Here is a 26,277-nt window from a genome sequence, read left to right on the forward strand (position 1 = left end):
AATCCTTGAGTACCTCCAAATAGCTTGCAAAAATTTCATTAAGTTCGGAATAATTTCCAGGTAAAAGTACGTATCTACTGGATCATATAGGAAAGTTGATGTTTTTTTGACATTGCGGAGGCGAAGATCACACCAAACAGCTCAATATTTTTTAGCCACTATTATTCTCTCTTATTATATGCATTTATCTTGCATTCAAGAAATAAGCAAATGGTTGTTCATATTTTTTTCGTTTATTTGAAATGTATTCCGTTTTCCAAATAGAAAACCCTCCAATTCCCAATATTTTCGTAAATGTAAACGTTGTGGGTTACACTGAAATGAAGCCACTCACGAAGCTTCGTAAGACCGTTATTCAGTAAAGCATACCTCTCTCTGTACTGTAGACTAATACGATTATATTTATTATGTTTTTATCGATTTCACAATCCCCAAGAATTGAGTTTATTTTGGTTTATACTGTCAAAAGCACTAAACAAATATAGAGTATAAAAATATCCCATATACAGGGTGCATAAAAGTGCTTTGCAGAGATTGAATATAAAGCAGCGAAAATTTAAATTTGGATTATTTTTGAAATTTGGAATTTTTCAGCTCGATATGTTTTTTCGTTTTTGAGTTATCGTGTCCACAGACGGACGGACGGACGGACAACCGGAAATGGACTAATTAGGTGATTTTATGAACACCTATGACAAAATTTTTTTCCTAGCATCATTATTTTTAAGCGTTACAAACTTGGGACTAAACTTAATATACTATGTATATTTCATATATACATGGTATAAAAATCGTATTATCAATTGTAGAACTTTGAACGTAAATTTTTGTTATTTAACTTATCACGGAAAGTGAGTCGATGATAAATTATAGTTAATTTGATTTCTTGCAAGTTTGCTTACTATGTATAATTCAGTTTTATTCATTCAGGTAAGAAAAGCATGGCGTTTATTACAATTATGGTATCATATAGAGATTGTTACTTTAGTATCTATGTTAGCATAAACAAGTGAAAACAAACAATTGACTCAGTTAATTGTTGGAATACCATGCATAGTCAGTGTTGATTTCTTTATCAATTCATATTACATATACCACATTATCCATACACATACAAACATGTGACACATACATAACTGATAATCAAGTATAGTACATATTATAAAATTTCCGCCTCATTGGCGCCCTCACAGGTAAATAGTGATGTTTACGAAAAAAGTTTCAAACAAAAGTTGTTTAATTTTTGATAAGGAACATTTTTTACATTTAAACTTTTGTTCTATCTCTAACGGTTTACAAGATGGGTCCTACGGACCCAAGACCCAATTGACCTATGATGCTCATTTACGAACTTGACCTCACTTTTTACGTCCTGAGTACGCTGTAAAAATTTCAGCTCGATATCTTTTTTCGTTTTTGAGTTATCGTGTCCACAGACGGACGGACAACCGGAAATGGACTAATTAGGTGATTTTATGAACACTTATGACAAAATTTTTTTCCTAGCGTCATTATTTTTAAGCGTTACAAACTTGGGACTAAACTTAATATACTATGTATATTTCATATACTCATATACTATGTATAGTATAATAATATTACAGTATTGAATAGGGCTATCTACTAGAAGTATTCTGTGTACCCCCAACCAATATGGGCCTGACGCTCATATTGCATTCGACTGCCATAACTATTGCTTATTATTATATATATATATTATATATATATATATATATTTATGAAGTTTCAAACTCATTAACGGTCTGTCAGATCGAATAACGCCAAGGAACTTTACGTATTAGAATTAAACCTGTTGGTCATTTTACTGATGTTCATTAGCTTGGAACACCCAGCCTGTTATTATTGCTCTATAATCTATATCACAACTTTTTTGGATGCATAAGCAAGCATCCTTTGGAAGCATACTGTATACTGTTTGTTATAAATTTTATCTTTATCCAATTATATTACGACAATGATGAAACTATATTCTATAACAGTAATTAATCAGTTTGTTTCCTATAGATTCTCTTTCCATTGCTTATAAGATTGATGTAATTCATTTTGTTATTATAATACCAATTTATTTGTATATTATTCTGATACAAATTCAATTACTTCCTTTACATTTCATTAATTATAAAATAGTTTTAATTTATTTGAATTTCGATGCCAAAACCATGTCGCGGTGAATGTATACTTTAGATGCCAGACCAATTACGAGCTAAACTCTTCTTTTTTTTTTTAAATCACCCATTTAAAAGTTCATTGCTTATTTTGACTGTATGTAATTAATAAACTACGTTTTTCTCAACACAATCATGTATTTATTTATTTATTTACAAGCTGAATACAGAGAATTACAAAATTATTCCCTTTTTGTATCCAATTATTCCATCTGACAGTCCTGGAGCAAGCCCCTAAATCAACAGCCAAACCAATGTTTATGAAAAATAATGTGATTGGCAAATTCCATCTATGGGGTATGGGTATGGAAGTTAGCGGACCATGCTCTAGCATCGCCAAATAGACCCTTGCACTCTATCCCCGCTACGCTTTTCAGTGGCTATTATAAACCAACTGATGTACTGAAACCCAGGATTTGCCTAGCGCTGAGTTTCTTAATTTCTTCTGGTTCGACTATGGCCGAACCAAACCATTTCCTTCGCTGCTGTATGAGCGCCGAGCAGTAACAGAGAAAGTGGATCGATGTTTCTTCTGAATTTTCTCCGCATCTATCACACGCGGGAGATAGTCTTTTCCAATATTGGAACTTGTTCAGGTTATCATGCCCTGTGAGCAACTCTACGATGACTCTAATATCAGCTGTGTTTTAGTTTTCTAAACCATCCCTGAACTATAGCGAACAAAACAAAAAAAAATTTTGAAAATCGGTCCAGCCGTTTTTGAGTTTTAGCGAGACTAACGCACAGCAATTTATTTTTATATATACAGATCAATAAAATTAAAAAAAAAACCCAACTCAACCCACACCCACATTAACACCCACACCCACACCCACACTCAACCCAACCCAACCCAACCCAACACAACACAACACAACACAACCCAACCTAACCGAACCTAACCCAACCTAACCCAACCTAACCCAGCCTAACCCAACCTAACCCAACCTAACCCAACCCAACCCAACCCAACCAAAAATTACAAAAATTGTGTTTTTTTGAATTTTGTATGATTTTTTCGATTTTTACAAATTGCAAAAAGTGTAAAAAAAGTTTTTGTTTCCGATTTCGATAAAACTAAGTTTATAAGGTAATTTTGACCCGAAATTACAAAAATCGTGTTTATTTGACCATTAAATAAGTAATTTTCGAGATATTTTATGAATCTGACTGTATAGCCAACATTTTCATTCCGTTCAGTCTCTGAAATTATTCCGCATTGAATCTAATTATTCCGAAATTGTCCTTTTCATTTCAATTACGATTCATTACTGTTTCGGACACACAGTAATAAGTTAATAAAATTACTATCGACCTAATGGTTGCGTTATAGAAAAAAAAAACTTAAATATGAAAATGAATTATTAATATTTTATCACTAACATAAACAAAATTAACACTTTAATTTAGCAAGACAGACCTTTTGGTTGATCAAAGTGTTAAAATATGTGTGTTTTAGAAAATAAGGTACGTTTGAAAATGATAATTTTACAAATACAAAAAACAATATTTTTTTTTGCAACATATGTATATTTTCGTATACAGGTGTTTGTGGTATACTATCCTATATAAGCTGGCTTGTGTACCTTTGGGAAATATATAGAAAATCCAATGATGATCCTTATAGACATAGCAGCAGAAAAAAAGAACCCATGTCATAAAATTTGAAAGACGTGTGAGTTGTAGTGATCTCTAATTCTCTACTCAGTGGAATAAAGTTATCTATTCGTCATTTTATAGCATTCAGTCTTACATGTTGGTATACATTTACAAACATTAACTCTTTTCGATATGTATATATAAAAACACTGTAAATCATTACACTCTAACTTCTATTCTATTTTTATTTTTGGTCTAACAATTTCGGTTTTCGGCTAAAATAGATTCGACTAAAACTGGTTTTTCAAAGTAAGTATGTACCTTCCAGAAAACAGCCACAAAATAACCTTTTTTCGGGTTTTCGGAAGACTGCAAAATCTTTTTGAGAGCAACTACTTACGCGAAATATTATTTTTTGCTATTTTTCTTCGTAAATTTATCAAAATTAAAAAGTAAAATTTCTGGCACAAACTCATTATGAATCGTTAGTTGATTTTGAATTTTGTAAAATTGACTATTTTCAATAACCATCTTATGGTTGCAATAGTAGCAATACACTAAATATATATCTATTAATTTAGTATGTCATTTTCCCTTTACTTCAATTACGATTTGTATACAGATATACTGGCTACCTACCCTCAAAAATATTTCGTAATAACATTAAATTCCATATAATATTGATACAGTTTTCTTTTAAGTAGCAGGTATCCCATCTTCTGTACCTTTTTCGTATCCACTTAGTTAGTTTATTATCTGATTGTACAATATGAAATTCAATTTGAAATTCCATTGTTAAATTTTTACGTGATTCTATTAGTGAAAGTATAAATAGTAATCAACTGGTGAATCATTTTTTTACCTTATTCTTTGAATAGAAACAAACGTATTCCTTTAAATAAACAAAAATGTCTAGTCCATTTTATCAATGTCTGTTTATGCAATTTATACTGAATTTCAAATATTTGCATAAATTGTTTAACGGGTCTGTTCATAAATAAAAAACAATTCGAGTTAGTTTTTTATTAAAATCTGGCGTAAGCGTCAGGCCTCCTTCTATTCAAAGCTAGCTCAACTGTACAAAATATTCGCATTCTTAGGCAGGCACCACCAAGTATACATCCGACTTTCAATCATTTTTTCTAACTTCACAATTTTTTGTAATATAATGTTTTACCAAAAATTGCGAAGCTCGGAAAATATAGCGTCATCAGTGACGATTCTAATCTCATATTGTAGCCAATTTAGTCTACTTTAAAAACATTTTGAAAAGATACTTAAAAAACTTCACGGGTTTTTTCGATTTTTGACAAAGTTGCGTTCATCTCTCGAGGTCACAAACTTGCATTATTCACTGTGACATCATAAACAAATCTGCTAAATAAAAGATAAATCGCAGAGTCCATTTTCGTCTCATATTTTAGCAAATAGGGTTATAGTCGCCAAAATCTGAAATTTTCACGGATTTTTCGATTTTTCACAAATTTGCATTCGGCCCTCGAGGTCAGAAATTTGGTATATTCATTGGATTATTATAACATCGTAAACAGGTCTGCGAAAAATCAGAGCTACCGTATTTGATGAAAACTGTAATGTATAAAGTTACTGCTAATAGAGATCCAGCACTCATAATCATCATAACCAACGATTTCCTACTTATGTATTCGCTCCGTGCGTGAGTTTCGTTTCCATGGTAACGATACACTACTTTAATTATAGAATTGTATGGATGCATATATAATTGTATGGATTACATTAAGACTCACATTTAAAATTTAATATTCTTGTTTCACAAATTTAAATAAATAATTATGATAATTTACATTTGAAAAATAATATTTGTTCAATTTGATTTCTTATTTTCACAATTTTTTATGCATTAAGTTTAATTAATTCGTTTTTTTCAATAATTTTAATTTGACATTTCTATTATATTAACATGTAAAGAATTGCAAATTAGTCATAACAGCCCCCTTTAACTCCAAAAATTTTCACTTAAAGCGCTGGCATCGATTTTTTTGTCCCTACCATGACTACGCACACAACGAATAGCACAATGTGCGAAATCGTAATAATTTGATTAAACAACCTGTAAATTATTTGATTGGTAATTATTCATGCATGTTTATATTATAGACTTCCCTATCGATATAAAACAAAAGTATTCATTCATATATTGGGGATTTACAACTAATATACAGTACTATTATAGTACTGTGCTGTACTGTAGTACGGTGTACTGTATTTCTGTAACACTTTTTAGAATACAATGTAACACAATACAATACAATAAACCATGTATATACAATATATTGATTGTATAATCGTTTAAAACTATTTTACATTAAATACTTATATTAATAAATGTTACTACATTACATTGAACGGCAGGCAACATACAAAATACAATATGAATGTGAATGTGAAATACTATGAACAATATTAAATTATATTGTAATTGTATTCATTGGAATTGTAACAATAGGATACAATATATACCCAACACTAAATTTATATATAAAATTCGGTTTGGAATATATATAGTGTTTCATGAAATACCAAACATATATATGATAATAGATATAAAAGTTTGCTGCAAAAAAAATGATTTCTATAATAAAATATTTACACTTAAGGATGTATGAGCATGACAACAATGTTTGATTTAAAGGCTCAAAATTTGTTTGTAGGTAGTCTTTTACTCAAAGAATATGTGGTTAAAATTTCAGCTTAGGTATCCGTGCAAATTTTTAAGAAAAAAGTCATTAAAAATCGATATAAAATACATTGGCTCTTATGGAGGAATCTCAAAAAACGACATATTTTGGAAGTTTTTGATAATTTTCATTTGGAATGAATGAAAACAAATTTAAAAAAAACTTTTTAATAGAAAGTAAACATATTAGCAATGAATTAGAAAAGAAAAAAACTAAGTGTCGCCGTCCATATAAGGGATGTAAGAGCAGGGTAGATTAAGGGTTGAAATTTTTTTTATCTTATTTTCAACTTTGATGAAGAATTTTGTTATAACTTCATGAATGTAGACGAAAAATAAGAATAAAATTTTTCGATATGTGTCTTGATTTTCGAAATATCGAAAGCTAAATAATTAAACAAAATTTTCAATTTTCGATATTTTGAAAATTAAGCCAGGTATCGAAAAATTTTATTCTTACTTTTCGTCTTATATCGTCAAGTAATAATATAAATTTATCATCAAAATTGAAAATATCTATTTTTAAATTTGTGCCCCCACTACCATGCTCATACATCCTTAAAACTGTTTTCCAATAAATATACTCGCTTAAAAAATTGTGACTTTAAAAAACTTCAGAATCGTGCGCCATGATACACGACGTCATCTGTTATGACAATTCATAGTATACCAAAAAGTTAACCAAAACCGCCAGGTAAGACTCCCAAAATTAGTGTAGTCATCTACAAAATAGTATTGGAGCTTGTAAAAAAGATCTCTTGCCAGAGTTTTGTGGCAAAATAGAGAAGAGCTCAAAAGCAAGTCTATTTAAGACAAATCTTTCAACCAGCGGATTCAGGATACAAATGGGCCCTTATATAGTTTGAGATATTGTAACCCGATTGGATTTGACGGCATTATACTCATAGAAATTGTACATCTTTTAATAACATAATTCCGTGGTAAAAGTCATCTAAAAGATCTGCTTAAGCCAAACGAGAAGTGATCAGCACTACGAAACGGAAGCAGAAGCACTACTGCTATTAGGCGGTAAAGTAAGAGTGGCGAACAAAGGGCACCAATTGACTAGCAACACCTGACCACCGACTGGACATAACAGAACAGAGCGTGGAAGTTTGCTCTTCCGGACCATGGAAGTTTACTCTACCGGACCAAAAGTGCGCGGGGAAAAGGAATGCTTCCGTAATTCATGAATGGCCCCTTAGAATAATATGAGTAGCGTCTAGATGGGGATTTCAACCCATTTGTCAAGCCGAATAACGGACTTTTGGTTTATACAACTACCACGAGCGAAGTTCGATATAGACTGAATCACACAGGAAACATTTTATACAATTTGAATAATTAAAAACTGATCAATATTAACAATGAATAAAATAGAATTACGTTACAATACCAAATATATCTGTCGATCAGAGTATGGATATATGATATTATTTAAAGGCTGAGTTTTATCCTTTACCACGTGATGGTAATCAAGTGGTAAGCTCTTGATACTAGTAATAATTTGTATAACAGCATTCCATCCAACCTTTTAGTTCCGCCACATATAACAAATTCAATTAACAATTAACTATTTAATGGACATAGTAAGTATATATACGTGTGTATTCATTTTCAGTGTTGGATTTACCGGGAAGCAAAGGAAGCAATTGCTTGGGGAAGCAAAAAATGGAAAATTTTGAAAACACATTCGAAAATTTGAAGAAAAAAAAAATAACACATGAAAAAAAGAAAAAATCTATGTCAACAATATATATATTGTACCAAATCATTTTAAAGGATGAACTGTTTTCAGCGTTTCCAAATGTTGAATGCCTCATCAGGCTATTCCTTACAATACCGTTAGCTAATAGTACAGAGGAGAGATCGTTCAGCGCATTAAAACGCGCCAAAAATTATTTACGCTCATCGATGTGTCAACAAAAAGTTAGTGATTTAGGCTTACTGTTTATCGAAAATGACAAGCTTGAAAAACTTGACTTTGATGATGTCATTCATCAATTTGCGACTGAGAAAAGTAGAAAAAAGTTGTAATTTAGATAGTAAATTATAAGTTAACTGTAAAATATATTGGTTATGCAAAATTAACTAGTTATTCATTATTTTGAAATATCGGGGGGGGGGGGGGTATTTTACAATGAGGGCCCCAAAAACCTGAGGTTGCTTGGGGCCCCGTCAGAGGTAAATCCGTCACTGTTCATTTTATGCTATCTATGTGAGTTACATTTAATTTATGTGTAGAAATGAATATGTATATCATTATCACACAGGTAGAGATAGTTACATAAGTGCTACACTGAAAACAAAATTCCTAATATTAATCGTTATGAGGTTGCCTCAACCTCATCGCGAAATCAAATACGGCGAATGTGATTACATTTTTGATGTGGGTGGAGTCGGTTTCTTCACCGTTCTGGTTGAGTGGTGAAGTTAATACAAACGCATGAGTTGTTTGTATGAAAGTGATATACTGTCTAACAAATTTCAAATATTGTAGTTTTGAAATGCAACAATGGTTTAAACAATCTTTTTGTGATTGGTTCTATCACTCATTAATATTATACCAAATTAATGTGATTGGCACAACCACATGGGCAGGTTTATTAATAATAATAATAATAATAATAATACTGTATTTAAACCCATGGTTATTACAGGTGATTGGTACACAAAACAGAGAAAGAAGAGAGAAAAGAGCAATTAACAATAGTAATAATAATAATACTGATAAGAACAATAGTAATAATAATGATAATAACAATAACAATAGCAATAACAATAACAATAACAGATGTAAAAGAAAACAAGAACAAGAATAATAACAATAATAATAACGATAATAATAACAATTATAATAACAATAACAATAAGAAAAATAGCTTCAGTAATAATAACAATAATAATAACAATAAAAAATAAAATCGCTAATAATGTGGGATTACGATTCTAAGACTGAGAGCAAAAATGAGTGGATAACAATAATAATACCAATTTAAATAATAACAGTAAACAACAGTAACAATTAATAATCATATAATGTATATAAATGCATTAAAATATTCTGAAGATACAGTTTATAGGCGGATCGAAAGTCTTTTCTACTCAGACAAAACAAAACTTCTCAATTTAAGCGCGTTGATAGTATAGAAATAAATATCATTTATTTTGGAGATGCTGAGGTTATCAAGCAAAGATGCTGTTATATTTATTACATTTGTATGTTTTCTGTATTTTGAAATGTATTGATCCCTTAAAGATTTTAGAATTGGACATCTATGCAGAAAATGATCTAAGGTATCAAATTCATCCAAATTGCACATCCCACATTTCAATTCTGAATCCCATCTATAAACTATACCTCTTGTGCATATTCTGATATGGTTCTTATTTATAACGCGCATCTGGAAAATGACTCTTTTTTTATCAATTGGTATATCTAGCTCAAGGTATGAAGAGGTATTGGGTGGATGAAAATATTTATAATTTAAGTTATAATTAGATTCTAAGATTTTATTTTCATCCCTTGCTCGAATTTTATTTATATAACTTTGTATTATTTCTTGTTTTAATTGCTTAATTGACCGTGCATTCTGTTCTTCCCAAGTATAACCATATCCTAGATCAGTAACAATTTTCTTAAGTTGGGTGGCCCAATTAAGCTTATGAACATTATCAGGACTCTTATCTAGCTCCGCCATTCTTAAATAACTCACTTTGGTAAGTTTCGCACTGGGTGCATTCAGCATCTTAATCCACCAATTTAAAATTAAATTTAATGCTTGCGATCCTATGTGTGCTCTTTGCGTTTCCGATCTCAGCATATAGTGTGGTGTGCTTCGCGGTAAGCACATAATGCTCTTGAAAAAATTGCTTTGAATTTTATCCAGCTCTTCAAGGTAACGCAAACTCCATGTTTCGGCACAGTAGAGTAAAGTAGTTACAACTATAGAATTTAAAAGTTTCAGCTTTGTATCCCATAAAGTTGATTGTGACCTGACTAATGTTTCCCGTACACAACCAATTGCTGAATTTGCTTTTTTTGTAAATATATTCAATGATTCTAGGAATAAGCTTGTGCTAGTGAAGGGGACGCCCAAGTAGACGAATCTATTCACAACTTCTATTAGTTCATTGCAAAGATAAAATTTCTGTTGCTTAATCTTTCCTTTTTTTCTGAAGACTACAATTTTTGTTTTTGGGATGTTAATTTGTAACTTATTCTTGTTACAATATTTTTCGAAAAAGTTCAGATTTCTTTGGAGATTTATAGGCGAGTCTCCGAATATTGTGCAGTCATCTGCATACAGTAGATGAGTAATTTCTAAATGCCCGTTGAGACTAACTCCTGTCGCTCCATTCGTCTGGAAGTAACTGTCTAAGTCGGCTATAAACAAAATGAATAGAAGGGGACTCAAGGAATCTCCTTGCAATATTCCCTGTGTGATATGTATGTTTAAGGTATTTTCAGGATCTCCAAGATCAACGATCATTTTGGCGTTAATGTACATATCTTTTAATATCGACACAATTTTTCTGCTAATACCCAGCGAGTACAATTTATCCCATAAGAGGGAATGTTCTACTTTATCAAAAGCTTTTTTAAGATCAATAAAGCATGCATAAACTTTTCGTTTAGGTAGTCTAATGTGTGATTGAACTAAATTTGTCAAGATGAATATATTGTCTTGGCATCCCCTTCCTTTCCTAAAACCCCCTTGATTCTCGGGTAATATTTGCGCTTCTTCCGCCCAAGTAAGGAGTCGGTTGCTGAGAATTTTTGTGTAAATTTTCGTGATTGCATTTAACAGAGCAATACCCCTATAATTTTCGGGATTTTGAGTGTTACCCTTTTTAAATAACAGTTTAAGTTTTAACTTGGTCCAATTTTCACCGCACTTTTCATTTTCGAAGGCTAGATTTAACATATTTAATAAGTGAGTCTCAGCTACTTCAGGTAAATTTTTAAGGAAATCGTTTGTTAAACCATCTGGGCCGGGAGCTTTACCCCTTTTAATTTGTCGTAATGCGGCTTGAAGCTCTTCAGCAGCGATTTCGACATCTAGGTATGGATGGTGGGCATCAAAAAAGGTTTGTTCATTTATAATACTTGGAGGATACAAAGTTTGAAAATACTGATTCCACTGATCTATATGTATAGGGTTTATGTTTGATAAATTACCTTTATATCGAAATTGTTTAAGAATACTCCAAAATTCCTTACTATCCCTGGACTTAATAAGGTTATCTTTAATAGCTTGGAAATATCCTTCTTTCTTGGCCTTTATAGTATCTTTGTACCTTTTTTTACTTTCTACATATAGTTTTGTAATCGTTAGGGAAAAGTTTGTGGTTTTTGCTAGTTTGAAGTTATTTTTTAGGGTTACTTTTAGTTGTTGACATTCCTTGTCAAACCATATCTTATTTTTATTTTTTAATATTTCCCCTGAGCTTGTAGTGATAATAGTTTTTTCATTGCACATATCGAGTTTAGTGGCTACATTCGTTATATTAGTAACCATAGTCTGATAAAACTGTGTTGCTGAGTGCAAGGTTGGCCATTGAGATTCTCTGAGCAACTCTAAGTATGACGAAACTTTTTCCTCATTCCACTTAAAGCTTTTAATTTTACTATATCTACGCTTGCTTCTACTACTGGAAACAGTGCTGTCGATGATCAGCATACAAGGTAAATGATCTGACGTTAAAACAATGTCTGTAATTGCAAAATCTATAACTTCAACCAAAGCCAGATCATTTCCCCATACGAGATCCACAGCGCTGTTTCCGTTTGTATTGAAAAACGTGAACTGTCCTTCTGGGTCCGACCTACTTCTACCATTTATAACATAAAAATTGGAACTCTCAAAAAATTCGTTGAGTTTTATACCTCTTCGATTGACTATATCTTGAGATTTTCTGTTTTTGTTCAAAAGTGTACAATCAAAAATCTCGTCATGTTCTTGACCCAATGTGCCAATCCTACAGTTCATATCCCCCGCAATAATAATTGCTGTATCTCGATAGTTTGTACTTATTAAACTCAACAAATCATTTAGTAAATCTATCACCACACCCACATCATAACTAGGCTTAAAATATACAAAGATCAAAATATAATTACAACCTGTTAAATTTACTTTTACTGCAATCCATAGATTAGAAGAATCTATCAACTCCGTATTAATAGACTTATTTACTAACAATATCAACCCTCCACTTGCTCTTCCGAACTGTTTTTCCTTAACAGCTAGCACCTCATAGCAATGATATTCCTCTTTTAATTTAAAGTCATTTCCAAAATTTCTGCATAGCCATGTTTCACTCAGTCCTATAACACTACAGTTTTTAAAATATTGTTGCTGTTTAGTATCTAAATTTAAAAAGTTATTTATTCCATTACAGTTCCAAAATATAAATTTTACTTTGTCCTTTAGTTCATCACTTTCTCCAATCATTCTGCTTCCATTCCCAGTTTGTAAAAGTTTCAAGTTGGATTGCTATTGCGTAGGTTGTAACGCCAGGCTGCTTTGAGGTTTTGCCTGGTTATCATTACCGATAGAGTAAGATCTCGGCCGTATGAAATGATCTAAAGTTGATGCTCTAAAAATATGTTTGCTTACTTTCTTGTTTACTTGGTTGTTAATTTTGTGGTCTTCGTAGCTTTTTTCTTCCGATGATAGTGGTCGTTTTTTTAAATTATATTCCATTTTTAGTTCATCCATATTTATATTTTGGCCATTTACAAACAGCTTATCTTGTTTGATGACTGCTTGCTTCCCTTCGTTACGAAGTTGTACCATATAAGGTATTAAATCTTTCCTTTTCTGACGAGCTGCTGGCGAAAGATCATCAGATAAATAAATGGACGTTCCCTTCAATAGTTTTCGGTTTGCCAGAATCTGAATTTTTATTCGCCATGACACAAAACCAACAATAATAGGACATTTAGAGCTATCTCCACTTGGTCTGAGTTTCCGAATAAAATCAATGTCTTTTATTGTACAATTTACTTTCAGCGTAATGTTAAAGAATGATATTATTTGCTCTTCCATAACATTTGTATCATGGCTTATATCAATTAAACCGTAGATTATTAAGTTTTTCTTACGATTTGTTGATTCTAAATTTTCAACTTTTTGTTCCAATAATTTTACCTTTTCTTTTAAATTAGTTTGGGCTAATTTCAATTCTTCGAATTTTTTGTCTAATTTTTCACTAACATTTTGCACATCATTTTTCAAATCATTCTTCAAATCCGCAATGGCCTTTAGTATATCTGCATTTGTCATTTTGGGAGTATTTCAAGTTCACTTGTAAAGGAAGTATTGATTTATTGTTATCAAGCAATGCTTAACGCTATTTGGGATAATGGGTTGTAGTTTACAGTGTTTTTAAGTAGAATAAACAATAGTTAAATCACGAATGTATATTTTGTAAACAACGGTTTCTGGTTTAATAACACTATTTTTAAAGTTTGATAATATTGAGATGATTAAAAAATAAAACTAACACCAGTCGGACTCGAACCTCCGATCACCAGTAACTCTGCGATATGCACAATTGGTTTCACGACTTTACTAACTGCGCCACCGAGTTGTTTTGTGAAAGTACGTTTTTTTTTTAAACAATTATTAAAACTGGCCACTTATTTGTTTTTACTTTATTTGTTTTACGATTTTTCGTATTCAAAACTATCGAAATTATTCGCTGAGAATATTCTATATTCAAAAAGAAGTTACGTTTCCTTTTTTGAATTCCTTGCTTACGATAAACGTGAATCACATCAGAATTAAATATTTATTTAACACAATGAAGCCATTTTACACTATGGTTTAACTGTCACAGATTTTTTTTTTTTTTTTTTTTTTTTAAATCACTTAATCATTAATCATTAATAAAGTGATTTTAACACTTATCACCACAATATTTAAAAAATATTTTGCACTTAAAACACTAAACTAAAATTATAAAATAAAACTAACTTAAAATTTGTTTAAAAGATCAGGGCATATAAAACACGTCTTTACTCAATCAAAACTACTATATATCCACCGGGCAGGTTTATTAGGTTAACCTATGGATTACTACTGAATATAGTGTCTCAAGTTCAGCGCTGTAGCAACAGGGCTACTGATGGTTGTGGTGTATGTATCACATACAGTATATATAATAAAAATGATCAATAAGTTTATTTCCAACTCTCTATAATTTAGTAACAATAATCTTTATGTAGTTGTGCCAACCACATATAGACTAGAAATGACAGGTAAGTGTTCGTACTAAGCAAATCTTATATTTAGTAAGTAATAAATAATAACTTAGTACAATTTTATTTCCCATCAATAAAACGCATGGCTTTAAACTAAAATCAATCTTTCTCATAGAAGTAATGATTTTGTCTATTTTACTTCAGTGATTTTATATCAAATAATTCATGTTTTAAATTCAATCCCATTCTATTGTAAATACAAATATGTAGCTGTACTTGTTCCAATCATTAGGAAATTGTTTGAAAGTATTTTTACTTGATTTCAATATGAAACGGCCAACTTCGGGATGAGGTTGTCATTATTTTAATTTTTTTTTCAGTGTACGTACCAATACTTCTCTACTACCTAGGCTCATTGTTAATACATATTATTTTACATTTTATCTATTTATCACAAAACTACTAATGAGAGTTTGATTACGTATTGAAGGGTGAACTACAAATAAATTGATGCTGTTTCTATCGAAAATTAGCACAGACCAAGTTCTCAAAAAAAAAACAATCAAACTTAGATTAATTTTAGATATCAATGGTTTTATATATATATATATATATATATATATATATATATATATATATATATGGTGGTAAATATAATTAACTAGCTGTGAACTACCCGCTTTGCTGGGCAACATCCCCACTTGCACCCCTTCCTCCACATTTCCTTGCGTGGGATAACAGTTTTGTAATGTACACGTCATGCTCTTTTATTTGATACCCCACTTAGGTATATTTGTAAATATTCGATAATTCCTTCCCACTTTCTCGCTACACCTTTCTACCCTCCGAAGGTTAAAAGTAGATAAAAACAATAGATCTTTGAAGCTGGTTGTATATCGTGTCAATATTTGAGCTTAATCGATGCACAACTTTTTTTATTTTTTGAAGCATATCCCTTTCAACCCCTATTTCAACCCCTTACTCTACTATAATATGGATGTATTATACATAAAAACCTTCCTCTTGAATCACTCTATCTATTAAAAAACCGCATCAAAATCCGTTGCGTAGTTTCAAAGATTTAAGCGTACAAAGGGACATAGGTACACAGGGACATAGGGACAGAAAAAGCGACTTTGTTTATACTATGTACTGATATATAAAAAGAAACAAGAAAAAATTCAAAATTTGGGCTTTTCTTGGGGACTTACCGATTATTGCCTCTTTCATGTATTCATTGACGCGACTATGTGTATAGTATATAATTTTAGAAGCGTATACATCGACAAAATGAATAAATAAACTTGAATACTGGTTAATATGTAAGAAACATACAAATATTTATATTAAAATAAAAATAATTTTCGAGTAGTATTCGAAGTAGGTAGTATATTTCAATACATTTATTCAAAAGATAAATATTTACAGGTGAAAACTTCATACATTTCACAAGTCGTAGAGATATGTTTATATTTGTATGGTAGCTTACAAAACCATATAAAAAGTTAAAAGGAGATTTAAAAAAACAAATTCTATCTCAATTTTTCGAAAAGGAAACGGATAATCTTTAAATATTTTTTAGAGAAAATGAGAATAGAGCAGGTACTAAGTTTTTTAAACGGTGGCTTTACGATGGTGCCTGTTTTTGTAAATGGGAACACATTTTTTCCAGAATCTTATTCTTTATTGCAAATAAAGGCAAATTTCATTTGAAATACTTTTTTCCTAGACCATAATTTTCGGCACCTGATTTCACAGTTTATAATTAGTTGGATTAGTTCGTCGGATTTTGATAATTTTTATACTATGTATATATGAAATATACATAGTATATTAAGTTTAGTCCCAAGTTTGTAACGCTTAAAAATAATGATGCTAGGAAAACAATTTTGTCATAGGTGTTCATAAAATCACCTAATTAGTCCATTTCCGGTTGTCCGTCCGTCCGTCCGCAAAACGTAGTTTTACACTCCCCTTACGGGTCTGATTTACATATCAAAAAACAGCTTTACATCGCAATTTATGATTTTAGCTGTTTTTTCTGTAAGATTTTACTGGCGTAATGGTCGTTGATACAATCAGGGCCGCCAAATTCTGATGCGCGAAATTACTTAAAGTACCGGGCATGTATGGGCAGACTCAAAACCAAGAGTTAACCAGAGTTAAGGGAGTAATTGACGAAAATATGAGTCATATATGCCTGAAGGATCAAAATTACCACGTTTCTATATTAAATTTAATTTTGATAAAAGTTTCTGATCCTTATTGAAAATAAAATATATATGAAATAAAATATTTTAAATAAAATTCATTTCGTTGTACAATAAGCAATATTATTTCTATTTATAATTTTTATATTGCTTGGGTTTTGTTATACCTACTTATATTATTTATTTAAACAACTTAATAGTGGAAGAAAACAATACAAATGATAAAGAAAAACTTATTATTGTTTTCTTCAAAACAATAATAATAACAGAAAAGAATAATGGATGTACATCGGATGTGGTTTTGTTCAAGTTAAACATAGTATCACTTTTTACTTTATATGTGTTCTTTGTTTTTATGAATCCAAGTACGAAATTAGTCAATATCACTTTTAAAATAGTTTATACTAGCTGTGAACTACCCGCTTTGCTGGGCAACATCCCCACTTGCACCCCTCCCTCCACATTTCCTTGCGTGGGATAACAGTTTTGTAATGTACACGTCATGCTCTTTTATTTGATACCCCACTTAGGTATATTTGTAAATATTCGATAATTCCTTCCCACTTTCTCGCTACACCTTTCTACCCTCCGAAGGTTAAAAGTAGATAAAAACAATAGATCTTTGAAGCTGGTTGTATATCGTGTCAATATTTGAGCTTAATCGATGCACAACTTTTTTAGTTTTTGAAGCATATCCCTTTCAACCCCTATTTCAACCCCTTACTCTACTATAATATGGATGTATTATACATAAAAACCTTCCTCTTGAATTACTTTATCTATTAAAAAAAACCGCATCAAAATCCGTTGCGTAGTTTCAAAGATTTAAGCGTACATAGGGACATAGGGACAGAAAAAGCAACTTTGTTTTATAATATGTAGTGATTATGTAACTCTCTAATTACTTTAATTTTAATTAACATTTTAATATTTAGATGTTAAAATTCAGCGAGAATAATACATAAATTGACATTAGATCCCCTAGATAGATAACGTGTATCGTAATACCTTAATAAATATTTATATTCCTTCAACTTCAAAATATTAAAAAAAAACCCTAAGACAAACACACATTACTAAATTAATTACTTCATATTCTCAAAAGGATCCTGTGCGCTTGGAGACCTTTCATTTACTGGAGATCGAACCGTAGCCCCTCGCACATACGATGTAACATATTTGAAAACTGGATAAGCTTTCCATAATAATAAATATCCTCTAGGCTTTTATCTTGATTATATAACATCCAATAGGAGTAGAAGGTAGTATTTCGGGGTTTGATTAATAACTCTGTATTTATTAAAACTATACTTATCTATAATAAAAAAAACTTTTAACAAAAAGAAAACCGACTTCAAAAGAAAAACTTTTTGTAGTCGGTGTCAGCCAAGCTAATGTAGAAAACTGTTCTGCCAGAGTCGTTTCCTTGGCTGACACTGACTCCAAAAATAACAATAATTTTAACTACATTATATTATCGTTATTTTTTTACTTTTTAGTGCATTTTAATTTATTTTGGAAAAGTTTTTCTTTTGAAATCGGTTTTCTTTTTGTTAAGTTTTTTTTATTTTGTGATTTTTAGTGAATCTGAAGTACACTAACTAATTTGTCACTAAAAAAAAGAATCATCGAAGTGATATTGAGTTATTCGTCCTCTTGTCATGCATACTTAATGAAAATTTAATGCTTTTATGGTTTTCTCATGGACGCCGTTGTCAGAACTGGACCAAACTGGTAACAAACATTAAAAAAAAATACAGTCGAATTGATAACCTCCTCCGTTTTTGTTTGAAGTCGGTTAAACAAAGCAGTATTCATAGTTGGAAATACGTATTATTATCCAAAGTAGTAGGAAATTTTGTCAACCAGATGTGTTTTAGCAGATTCTCTTTAATTTTTGTCAGAAAAAAAGCAACTTTTCTTTGAGAATTTTTCCCTAGATCTTATAACAATCAGTAATTATAGAGGACCTTACTCCGCATTTAAATAATAAAATAACTCTTGCAGTGAAATAAGTTCATAATCATGGAAGAAAATGTAGATAATTGTGTATTTTTGCATTTGACCTTCTACCACGTCTGGGGGAGTCTTAGCCCCTTCGGATTGATATGTCTTTTTCAATATTGACTTAAAATGGTCATTTGAACACTCTGTGTGAATTTTAGCTTTTATACTTTAACGTGAGAGAGCTCGGGTACTGCGCCCCTGATTACCTGCTACCTACCGAAGGAACCGTTAGTCAAGGTTTGTATCCCCCAAAGATTGGTCCCTACACCAGTGAGAATACGCAAAAAAAAATTTCAGCTTTTGTACTTTAACGTATGTTTGGCAGGCGCTGGCTCTTACTCTATAAAATGATAGGCCATACATACTTTTAATCACTTGCATAATTAATAGTTAACAGAAAGATGTGTCCGTTACAATCTCAATCGGCCTCTGATTTTATGCTTGTCATTTGATTTTTCTTCAAATGATTATTTAAGTACTCATTGTTAATATCACTCAAAATATACCATGGAAAAGGAACAAATATATCAAGTAACATAGAAAAAACAAAGATAATTGTAATTCTTATAGTTTTATTTTTTAACAATGTGGCTTTTAAATAAATTAATTTTAAACGTAAATTTATACGAACATTTTATGAAAACAACTAAGTAATAATTTAACGAGATTTTTCTTTCGTACATTTTTAATTGCCCATTTGTTTCATTTATACTTCCAACCAAAACAAAGAAACAAGATACAACACGCTAATAGAGTACTCTAGTTATACGTTTGTTTGCTTGTTTTAGAAGTATTGAGCCAATGAAATAATATAAAGTAAACTATTATTAAGACTATAGTTTTATGAAACATTTAACAATAAATATATTTTGTACTTGTACCAACCACTGTAGTCAAGGTTCTTACTATTAAATATAGAATAAGAAGGTAACAAGTACTTGTTGTACCAGAGCGTACGGCAGTATATTACTTTTTAACCGACTTCAAACAAAAAAAAAAAGATTCTCAATTCGACCGTATATTTTTTTTTTATGTTTGTTACCTCAGAACTTTTGAATGGGTGAACCGATTTTGATGATTTTTTATCTATTTGAAAGCTGGTGCTTCCCGTGTGGTCCCATTTCATTTTGGTCTAGTTCTGACAACGACATCCATGAGAAAACCATAAAAGACTTAAATTTGCATTCACTATGCACGACAAGAGTACAAATTACTCAATATCACGTCAACCGATTTCGATGATTCATTATCTATTTGAAAGCTGGTGCTTCCCGTGTGGTCCCATTTCATTTGGGTCTAGTTCTGACAACGCCATCCATGAGAAAACCATAAAAGTCTTAAATTTGCATTCCTTATGCACGACAAGACGACGAATAACTCAATATCACGTCAACCGATTTCGATGGTCCTATTTTAGTGAAAAATTAGTTAGTGTACTTCAGATTCACTAAAAATCACGAAATAAAAAAAACTTTTAACAAAAAGAAAACCGACTTCAAAAGAAAATCTTTTCCAAAACAAATGAATATTGTTTTTTTTTGGAGTGGGTGTCAGCCAAGCTAATGTAGCAAACTGTTCTGTCAGAGCTGTTTCCTTGGCTGACACCGACTCCAATAAAAACAATAATTTTAACTGCATTATTTTATTTTTATTTTTTTACTTTTTAGTGAATATTAATTTGTTTGGAAAAGATTTTCTTTTGAAGTTGGTTTTCTTTTTGTTAAAAGTTTTTTTTATTACTAAATTTAATGTCAATCGATGTTTATTTCAAATCTAAATTATCCGAGAATAATGTTAAGATCGCAACCCCGAGAATAATGTTACGGCAGCAAAAAAATGAACCCTTTGCCAGATCACGTAGCTCATCATTTTCATTAAATATAAAGATGACTGATTTTAAGAATTTTGCTATTCACTGTACAAAATATACTTTAGTCTAATTGTACTTAGTCTAATTTCAGTTAAGTTTTTGGCAGATTAGGGATATAGACACTAAAACTTGTAAATTCAATTCAATTTATTTTAAATTAAACATTTTTTTGATTTAAATGCTGGTCGTTTTGTGAAATTAAACCAATTCCACAATTTTATTCAACATGTCTATTGTGTTGAAAAGGAGATAAAAATATATCAAATCACTACATGAAAAAATAGTTTAATTAATGATATGTTTATCACATAAGTATAAAAATTCCGAAATTTAAGTGATATTTAGCGTTCACATATCATTAACAAATGATCTATCGACTTTTACCTCTATGTACAGACAACAATAGTGAGGAGATGCGAAATATTATATTATAGAAACAAACAAATAAATTTTTATACCATGTATATATGAAATATACATAGTAAATTAAGTTTAGTCCAAAGTTTGTAACGCTTAAAAATAATGATGCTAGGAAAAAAATTTTGTCATAGGTGTTCATAAAATCACCTAATTAGACTATTTCCGGTTGTCCGTCCGTCCGTCCGTCCGTCTGTGGACACGATAACTCAAAAACGAAAAAAGATATCGAGCTGAAATTCTTACAGCGTACTCAGGACGTAAAAAGTGAGGTCAAGTTCGTAAATGAGCATCATAGGTCAATTGGGTCTTGGTCAAATGTAAAAAATGTTCCTTATCAAAAATTAAACAACTTTTATTTGAAGCATTTTTTGGTAAACATCACTGTTTACCCGTGAGGGCGCCAATTAGCCGAAAATTTTATAATATGTATTATACTTGATTATCAGTTATGTATGTGTCACATGTTTGTATGTATAATGTGATAAAGAAATCAACTCTGACTATGCATGGTATTTCAACAATTAACTCAGTCAATTGTTTGTTTTTACTTGTTTTTATTTTATGTTAAAGTTTTTAACCCAAATTCGATATAACAAATTAAAATATAACTTATACATATAGAGGTAGCATGACGTTTACACTATATTTTTAATATTTTTTGTAAACTGATAAATTATTTGTTGTAGATAAACCATTAAAATAGATTAAAAATATATGAAAAATTTGTATTTTTTTGTTTTATTAACTAAATTGAATAAATAGTTGTACACAGTAGAATTTAATTTCAATCGAATTGCTCTGTTAAAATGTTCCTCAAAATATATTTCTGTGTTTTAATTACATTGTTTGTGACTATTACGTCAACATCAGCAGTATGTATAATTCTTAATCAATAGTTAGCATTATTGATTGTTTAATTTTAAATTATTAATTATATTTATCGTAGAAATATTAATTTGTTGTAAAAACAATCATATCAATTCAATGTTGTTTTTTTATTTTAGAAAAAACCAACAGTTTCTGTTTATTATGAAGCATTATGTTATGATAGTCAACAATTTTACACCAAGCAATTTTATCCGACATACATTAAACTAGGAGCATATTTCAATGTGGATCTGTTACCATATGGTAAAGCTACGGTATGTCATCCATACTAATATTATAAATGCGAAAGTAACTCTGTCTGCCTGTCTGTCTGTTACTCTTTCACGCCTAAACGGCTGAACGGATTTTGATGAAATTTGGTATGGTGATAGATGATAACCTAGAAATGGTCATAGGCTATAAATAATCACGCCATCGTTCTTAGGGGGTAGGCAGTAGGCAGATAACTAAATTGAGTTAGTGATTTTTAGTCGTTTTTGTTGGGACTTTTGCTCTTTCACGTCTAAACGGCTGAACAGATTTTGATGAAATTTAGTAAGGTAATAGATGGTTACCTAAAAACGGATATAAGATCAAAATGATCACGTCATCGTACTTAGGGGGTAGGAAGTAGGCAGAAAACTGAATTGAGTTAGTGATTTTTTTATAGTTTTTGCTGGGAGTTTTGCTCTATCATGCCTAAACGGCTGAACGTGAAAGTGGGAATGTTGCCCAGCAAAGCGGGTAGTTTACAGCTAGTTGGTTATAAAATTCTGTCAATAAATTAACCTCAGGAAAATCTAAAATCAGTAATTGAAACAAATATTTAATAAAATAAAGTTAAAACCCCGACTATTACAGAACCACGCTGAAATTGTTATGATAAATCAAATCATCCCTACAATCGGGGAACCTCTTTTCGTTCCTGTGGAAAACTGTTTAATCTTAGAGGTCCCCGGACTGTAATGACGATTTTACTTACCATAACAATTTCAGATGAATCAGATGAACACTTTTAAGAGCGCGATTCTGTAATTGTCGGGATTTTAGTTTTCGAACTTTATTTTAATTAAACCAATTTGGGATCATAATTTCGTGAGACACTATAACAAAATATATATATGTGAAAAGTGCTATCATGGCTTTATGTCCTCTAGAGAGCGCCGTTTTCAATTTAATGTGACGCCAGACAGTCTACAACCAGCGGACAATCAAGAACCTTTTAATGATACCTCATTTGTCAAATTATGATAAGTAGTTTAGAACACATCACCCTCGCCATTGTATAGTCGGGGTGAAAATACCAAAAGAAGACCCAGATACACATTATAGAGTTATAGTTTACTGTAATAATACAAGAGCCAGCCTATCAACAAACTAACTGGCAAGCATTTTGATGGTCGAAATGTATTCATTTTCTATGATATGGAAAAAAAATCGCAGTAGCCATTCCTACAACTCATATTAGACTGGTCAATCTACATTTTTCGAGCCAAAGTCAAGATACAGCAAACCAACCCTCTGGTGGAAAAAATATTTGAAGAAAGAATAAGAAATTCTGAAAAAGTCTTAGGAACTTTGAATTTCTCAACGTTTTCGGAATAGTCTAATTCAGAGTTATTCAGAGTTCTTAATACTTTTTTAAAGTTTCTAAGACTTTTTCAGAGTTTCCTAAGACTTATTAAGACTTATTCTTTTTTCAAATATTTTTTCCACCAGGGAATACATGTAAAAAGTCGTAAATTTTCCGCAGAATTCCACACATCCTTCTACCATTTCTAAAAAAGGTGCATTTTTTGAGAGTTCCTTTGAGGATGATTTTCTCATTTTCTCAAAGATTCTACCATTTTTGGTTAATTTGCAATTCATTATATAAATATGTGATAATACATCGGAAAATAGAAAATTAAAAAAAATACTGATTTCAGTACGTTATGTTAATTTCAGCACTCCAATCAAACAGGAAAATGGGTTTTCAACTGCCAACACGGGCCGAATGAGTGTTTTGCAAATACTGTACAAGCTTGCGTATTACATGATGAAAAAGCTTCTGAAGAACAAAAACTTAAGTTTATTAACTGCGTTTTAAGCGATTCCAATCCAACTTATGCAGGATCCAAGGTTAAACATTTTTAGATTAAAGTGTTTGATAAGATAATTTGTACTAATTAAGTTCTAAATTTTAGTGTGGAAAAGAAAGTGATTTATATTGGGCTACTATTGATACTTGTTCTAAGACAGAAGAAGGTGCTAATTATTTAGCCCAATATGGCGATCGTACACATGCAGTGAGGCCAAACATATCATTTGTTCCTACAATTATATTTAATAGCGTAAGTTAATAAAATAGTTTTTTAGAATTTTATTTAGAGTGGAATATTTTAAAATGTTTGCTGTCTAAAAGTTGTCTGTTTGGAAAGATATAATAATATATCGACATCCATAACATGCACTTATTGTGCAGGATTATTAACTCCTACAATTTCATTTAGTATCGATCTGCATTCGAATGAGGTAAAAGGGAAACTTGTAGGGAAATTTAGATTTTATTCTTTTTTTTTTGTAATATTTGTTCTTAGTATAATATAAGTTAATAATTAATTTCATTACTTCAAATTTACACCATTTAAGCCCAGACTTGCAATACCAATTATGAAATTTCTCAATTAATGAAATGCAGGAATAACATCCAAACCCAAAATTTTTATTCAAGTGGCATGAAAATGCACTGAAATTTTACCATTTCAAATTTTGCGTGTATTTTGACAAAAACACTCAAAAAATGATAATTAATTATTATATAGTCATGATGTCAGCCTGTTGTGTTAACAAATGCGCTGATATTTTGTATGATAATTGCTTATAAATTTAAATTTTTTGATTATACAGCCGGATGACGTACTACCATGGTGGTTACTATTTCGAGGTGTTAAAAAACATTAAAACAAGTGAAAACAAACAATTGACTGAGTTAATTGTTGAAATACCATGCATAGTCAGTGTTGATTTCTTTATCACATTACACATACAAACATGTGACACATACATAACTGATAATCAAGTATAGTACATATTATAAAATTGCCGCCTATTCATTTATGCGAATATAATCTAATAGTGTATTTAGTGTTTTTCAATTTGCGATATAATAACATTGAAAATTTGTAACTATTTCCATAAATTTAATCATTCTTGTGATATATTCTATCGAAAAATAAACTGATTTTCTTTTATACTAGAAAAAAAAGCATGATCATCAACTATACCTAAAAATCGCTTATTTTTCCGTTTTGTTTTCAGGTTTACAATCAAGAATTGCAAAATAAAGCATTAAAAAATTTTGAAGAAGTGTTATGTTCCCAACTATCAGAACCAAAACCAGCCGAATGTGGAAAATTTGTATAAAGACATGCTTGTGTGATCTATTTTTATAGAAAATGAATAAAATATTATTTTATACACAATTGTGTTTTTGCTTCTCATACCTTTTTAATATTATTTTATCGCTTTGTAAATTCTAAGACAACTACTTCCATACGTAAAATATTTTTTTCTCGCAGGACGATTTTACTAACTGAAATAATAGGTTAAATTTTATGACTTAATTTTTGGTTTCTTAAGAATAAAACATTAGCCGGATATTGTTTGTAGGTCAGACTAAACATAGGATAGTTTTGTAGATAATTAAGGATGTATGAACGTGTGGGATAATGTAAGTTATTTCAGGTAAACAAAGAAAATAAAAAAAACTTTTAACAAAAAGAAAACCGACTTTAAAAGAAAATCTTTTCCAAAATAAATTAATATGCACTAAAAAGTAAAAAAATAACGATAATATAATGCAGTTAAAATTATTGTTATTTTTGGAGTCGGAGTCAGCCAAGCAAACAACTCTGACAGAACAGTTTGCAACATTAGCAATAACAAAGTAACAAAAATAACAATAATTTTAACTACATTATATTATCGTTTTATTTAAAGACTCATTTTTTTGGTCCCTACAATCGATTCGACGTGTTTTTGGTACATCGAAAAATTTACTGGAAGTGTCTCTTGAACGATTTACAATAGAATTCCACAATATACGAAAGCAAAAAATTTCATTCGTGATTCTGGCGTTGAAAAAATTATGATAGTTTGTTACTACAAAGAATGTAAGCCTAACTTTATGCTCTCACATCGTTTTAGAT

General features: G+C 30.6%; 1 protein-coding gene across 1 annotated transcript; it reads left to right on the plus strand.

The window, feature by feature from the left end:
* The first annotated feature begins 21,954 nt into the window (after positions 1-21,954).
* Positions 21,955-25,529, plus strand: LOC123297523 (GILT-like protein 1). The gene is made up of 5 exons (XM_044879217.1): positions 21,955-22,092; positions 22,225-22,362; positions 24,035-24,208; positions 24,274-24,420; positions 25,388-25,529. The coding sequence occupies exons 1-5, from the start codon at positions 22,027-22,029 to the stop codon at positions 25,490-25,492; spliced, it is 630 nt and encodes a 209-aa protein (XP_044735152.1). The 5' UTR covers positions 21,955-22,026; the 3' UTR covers positions 25,493-25,529.
* Positions 25,530-26,277: the final 748 nt, after the last annotated feature.

This window comes from Chrysoperla carnea, chromosome 4 (assembly GCF_905475395.1).
Source record: "Chrysoperla carnea chromosome 4, inChrCarn1.1, whole genome shotgun sequence".
In the NCBI taxonomy this organism is placed as follows: domain Eukaryota; kingdom Metazoa; phylum Arthropoda; class Insecta; order Neuroptera; family Chrysopidae; genus Chrysoperla; species Chrysoperla carnea.

Coding starts and splice junctions, on each gene's coding strand:
- LOC123297523 (XM_044879217.1), top strand. CDS start 22,027: ATGTTCCTCAAAATATATTTCTGTGTTTTAATTACATTGTTTGTGACT. Junction 22,093..22,224: donor CTATTACGTCAACATCAGCA/GTATGTATAATT, acceptor TTTTTATTTTAG/AAAAAACCAACAGTTTCTGT. Junction 24,209..24,273: donor CAACTTATGCAGGATCCAAG/GTTAAACATTTT, acceptor TCTAAATTTTAG/TGTGGAAAAGAAAGTGATTT.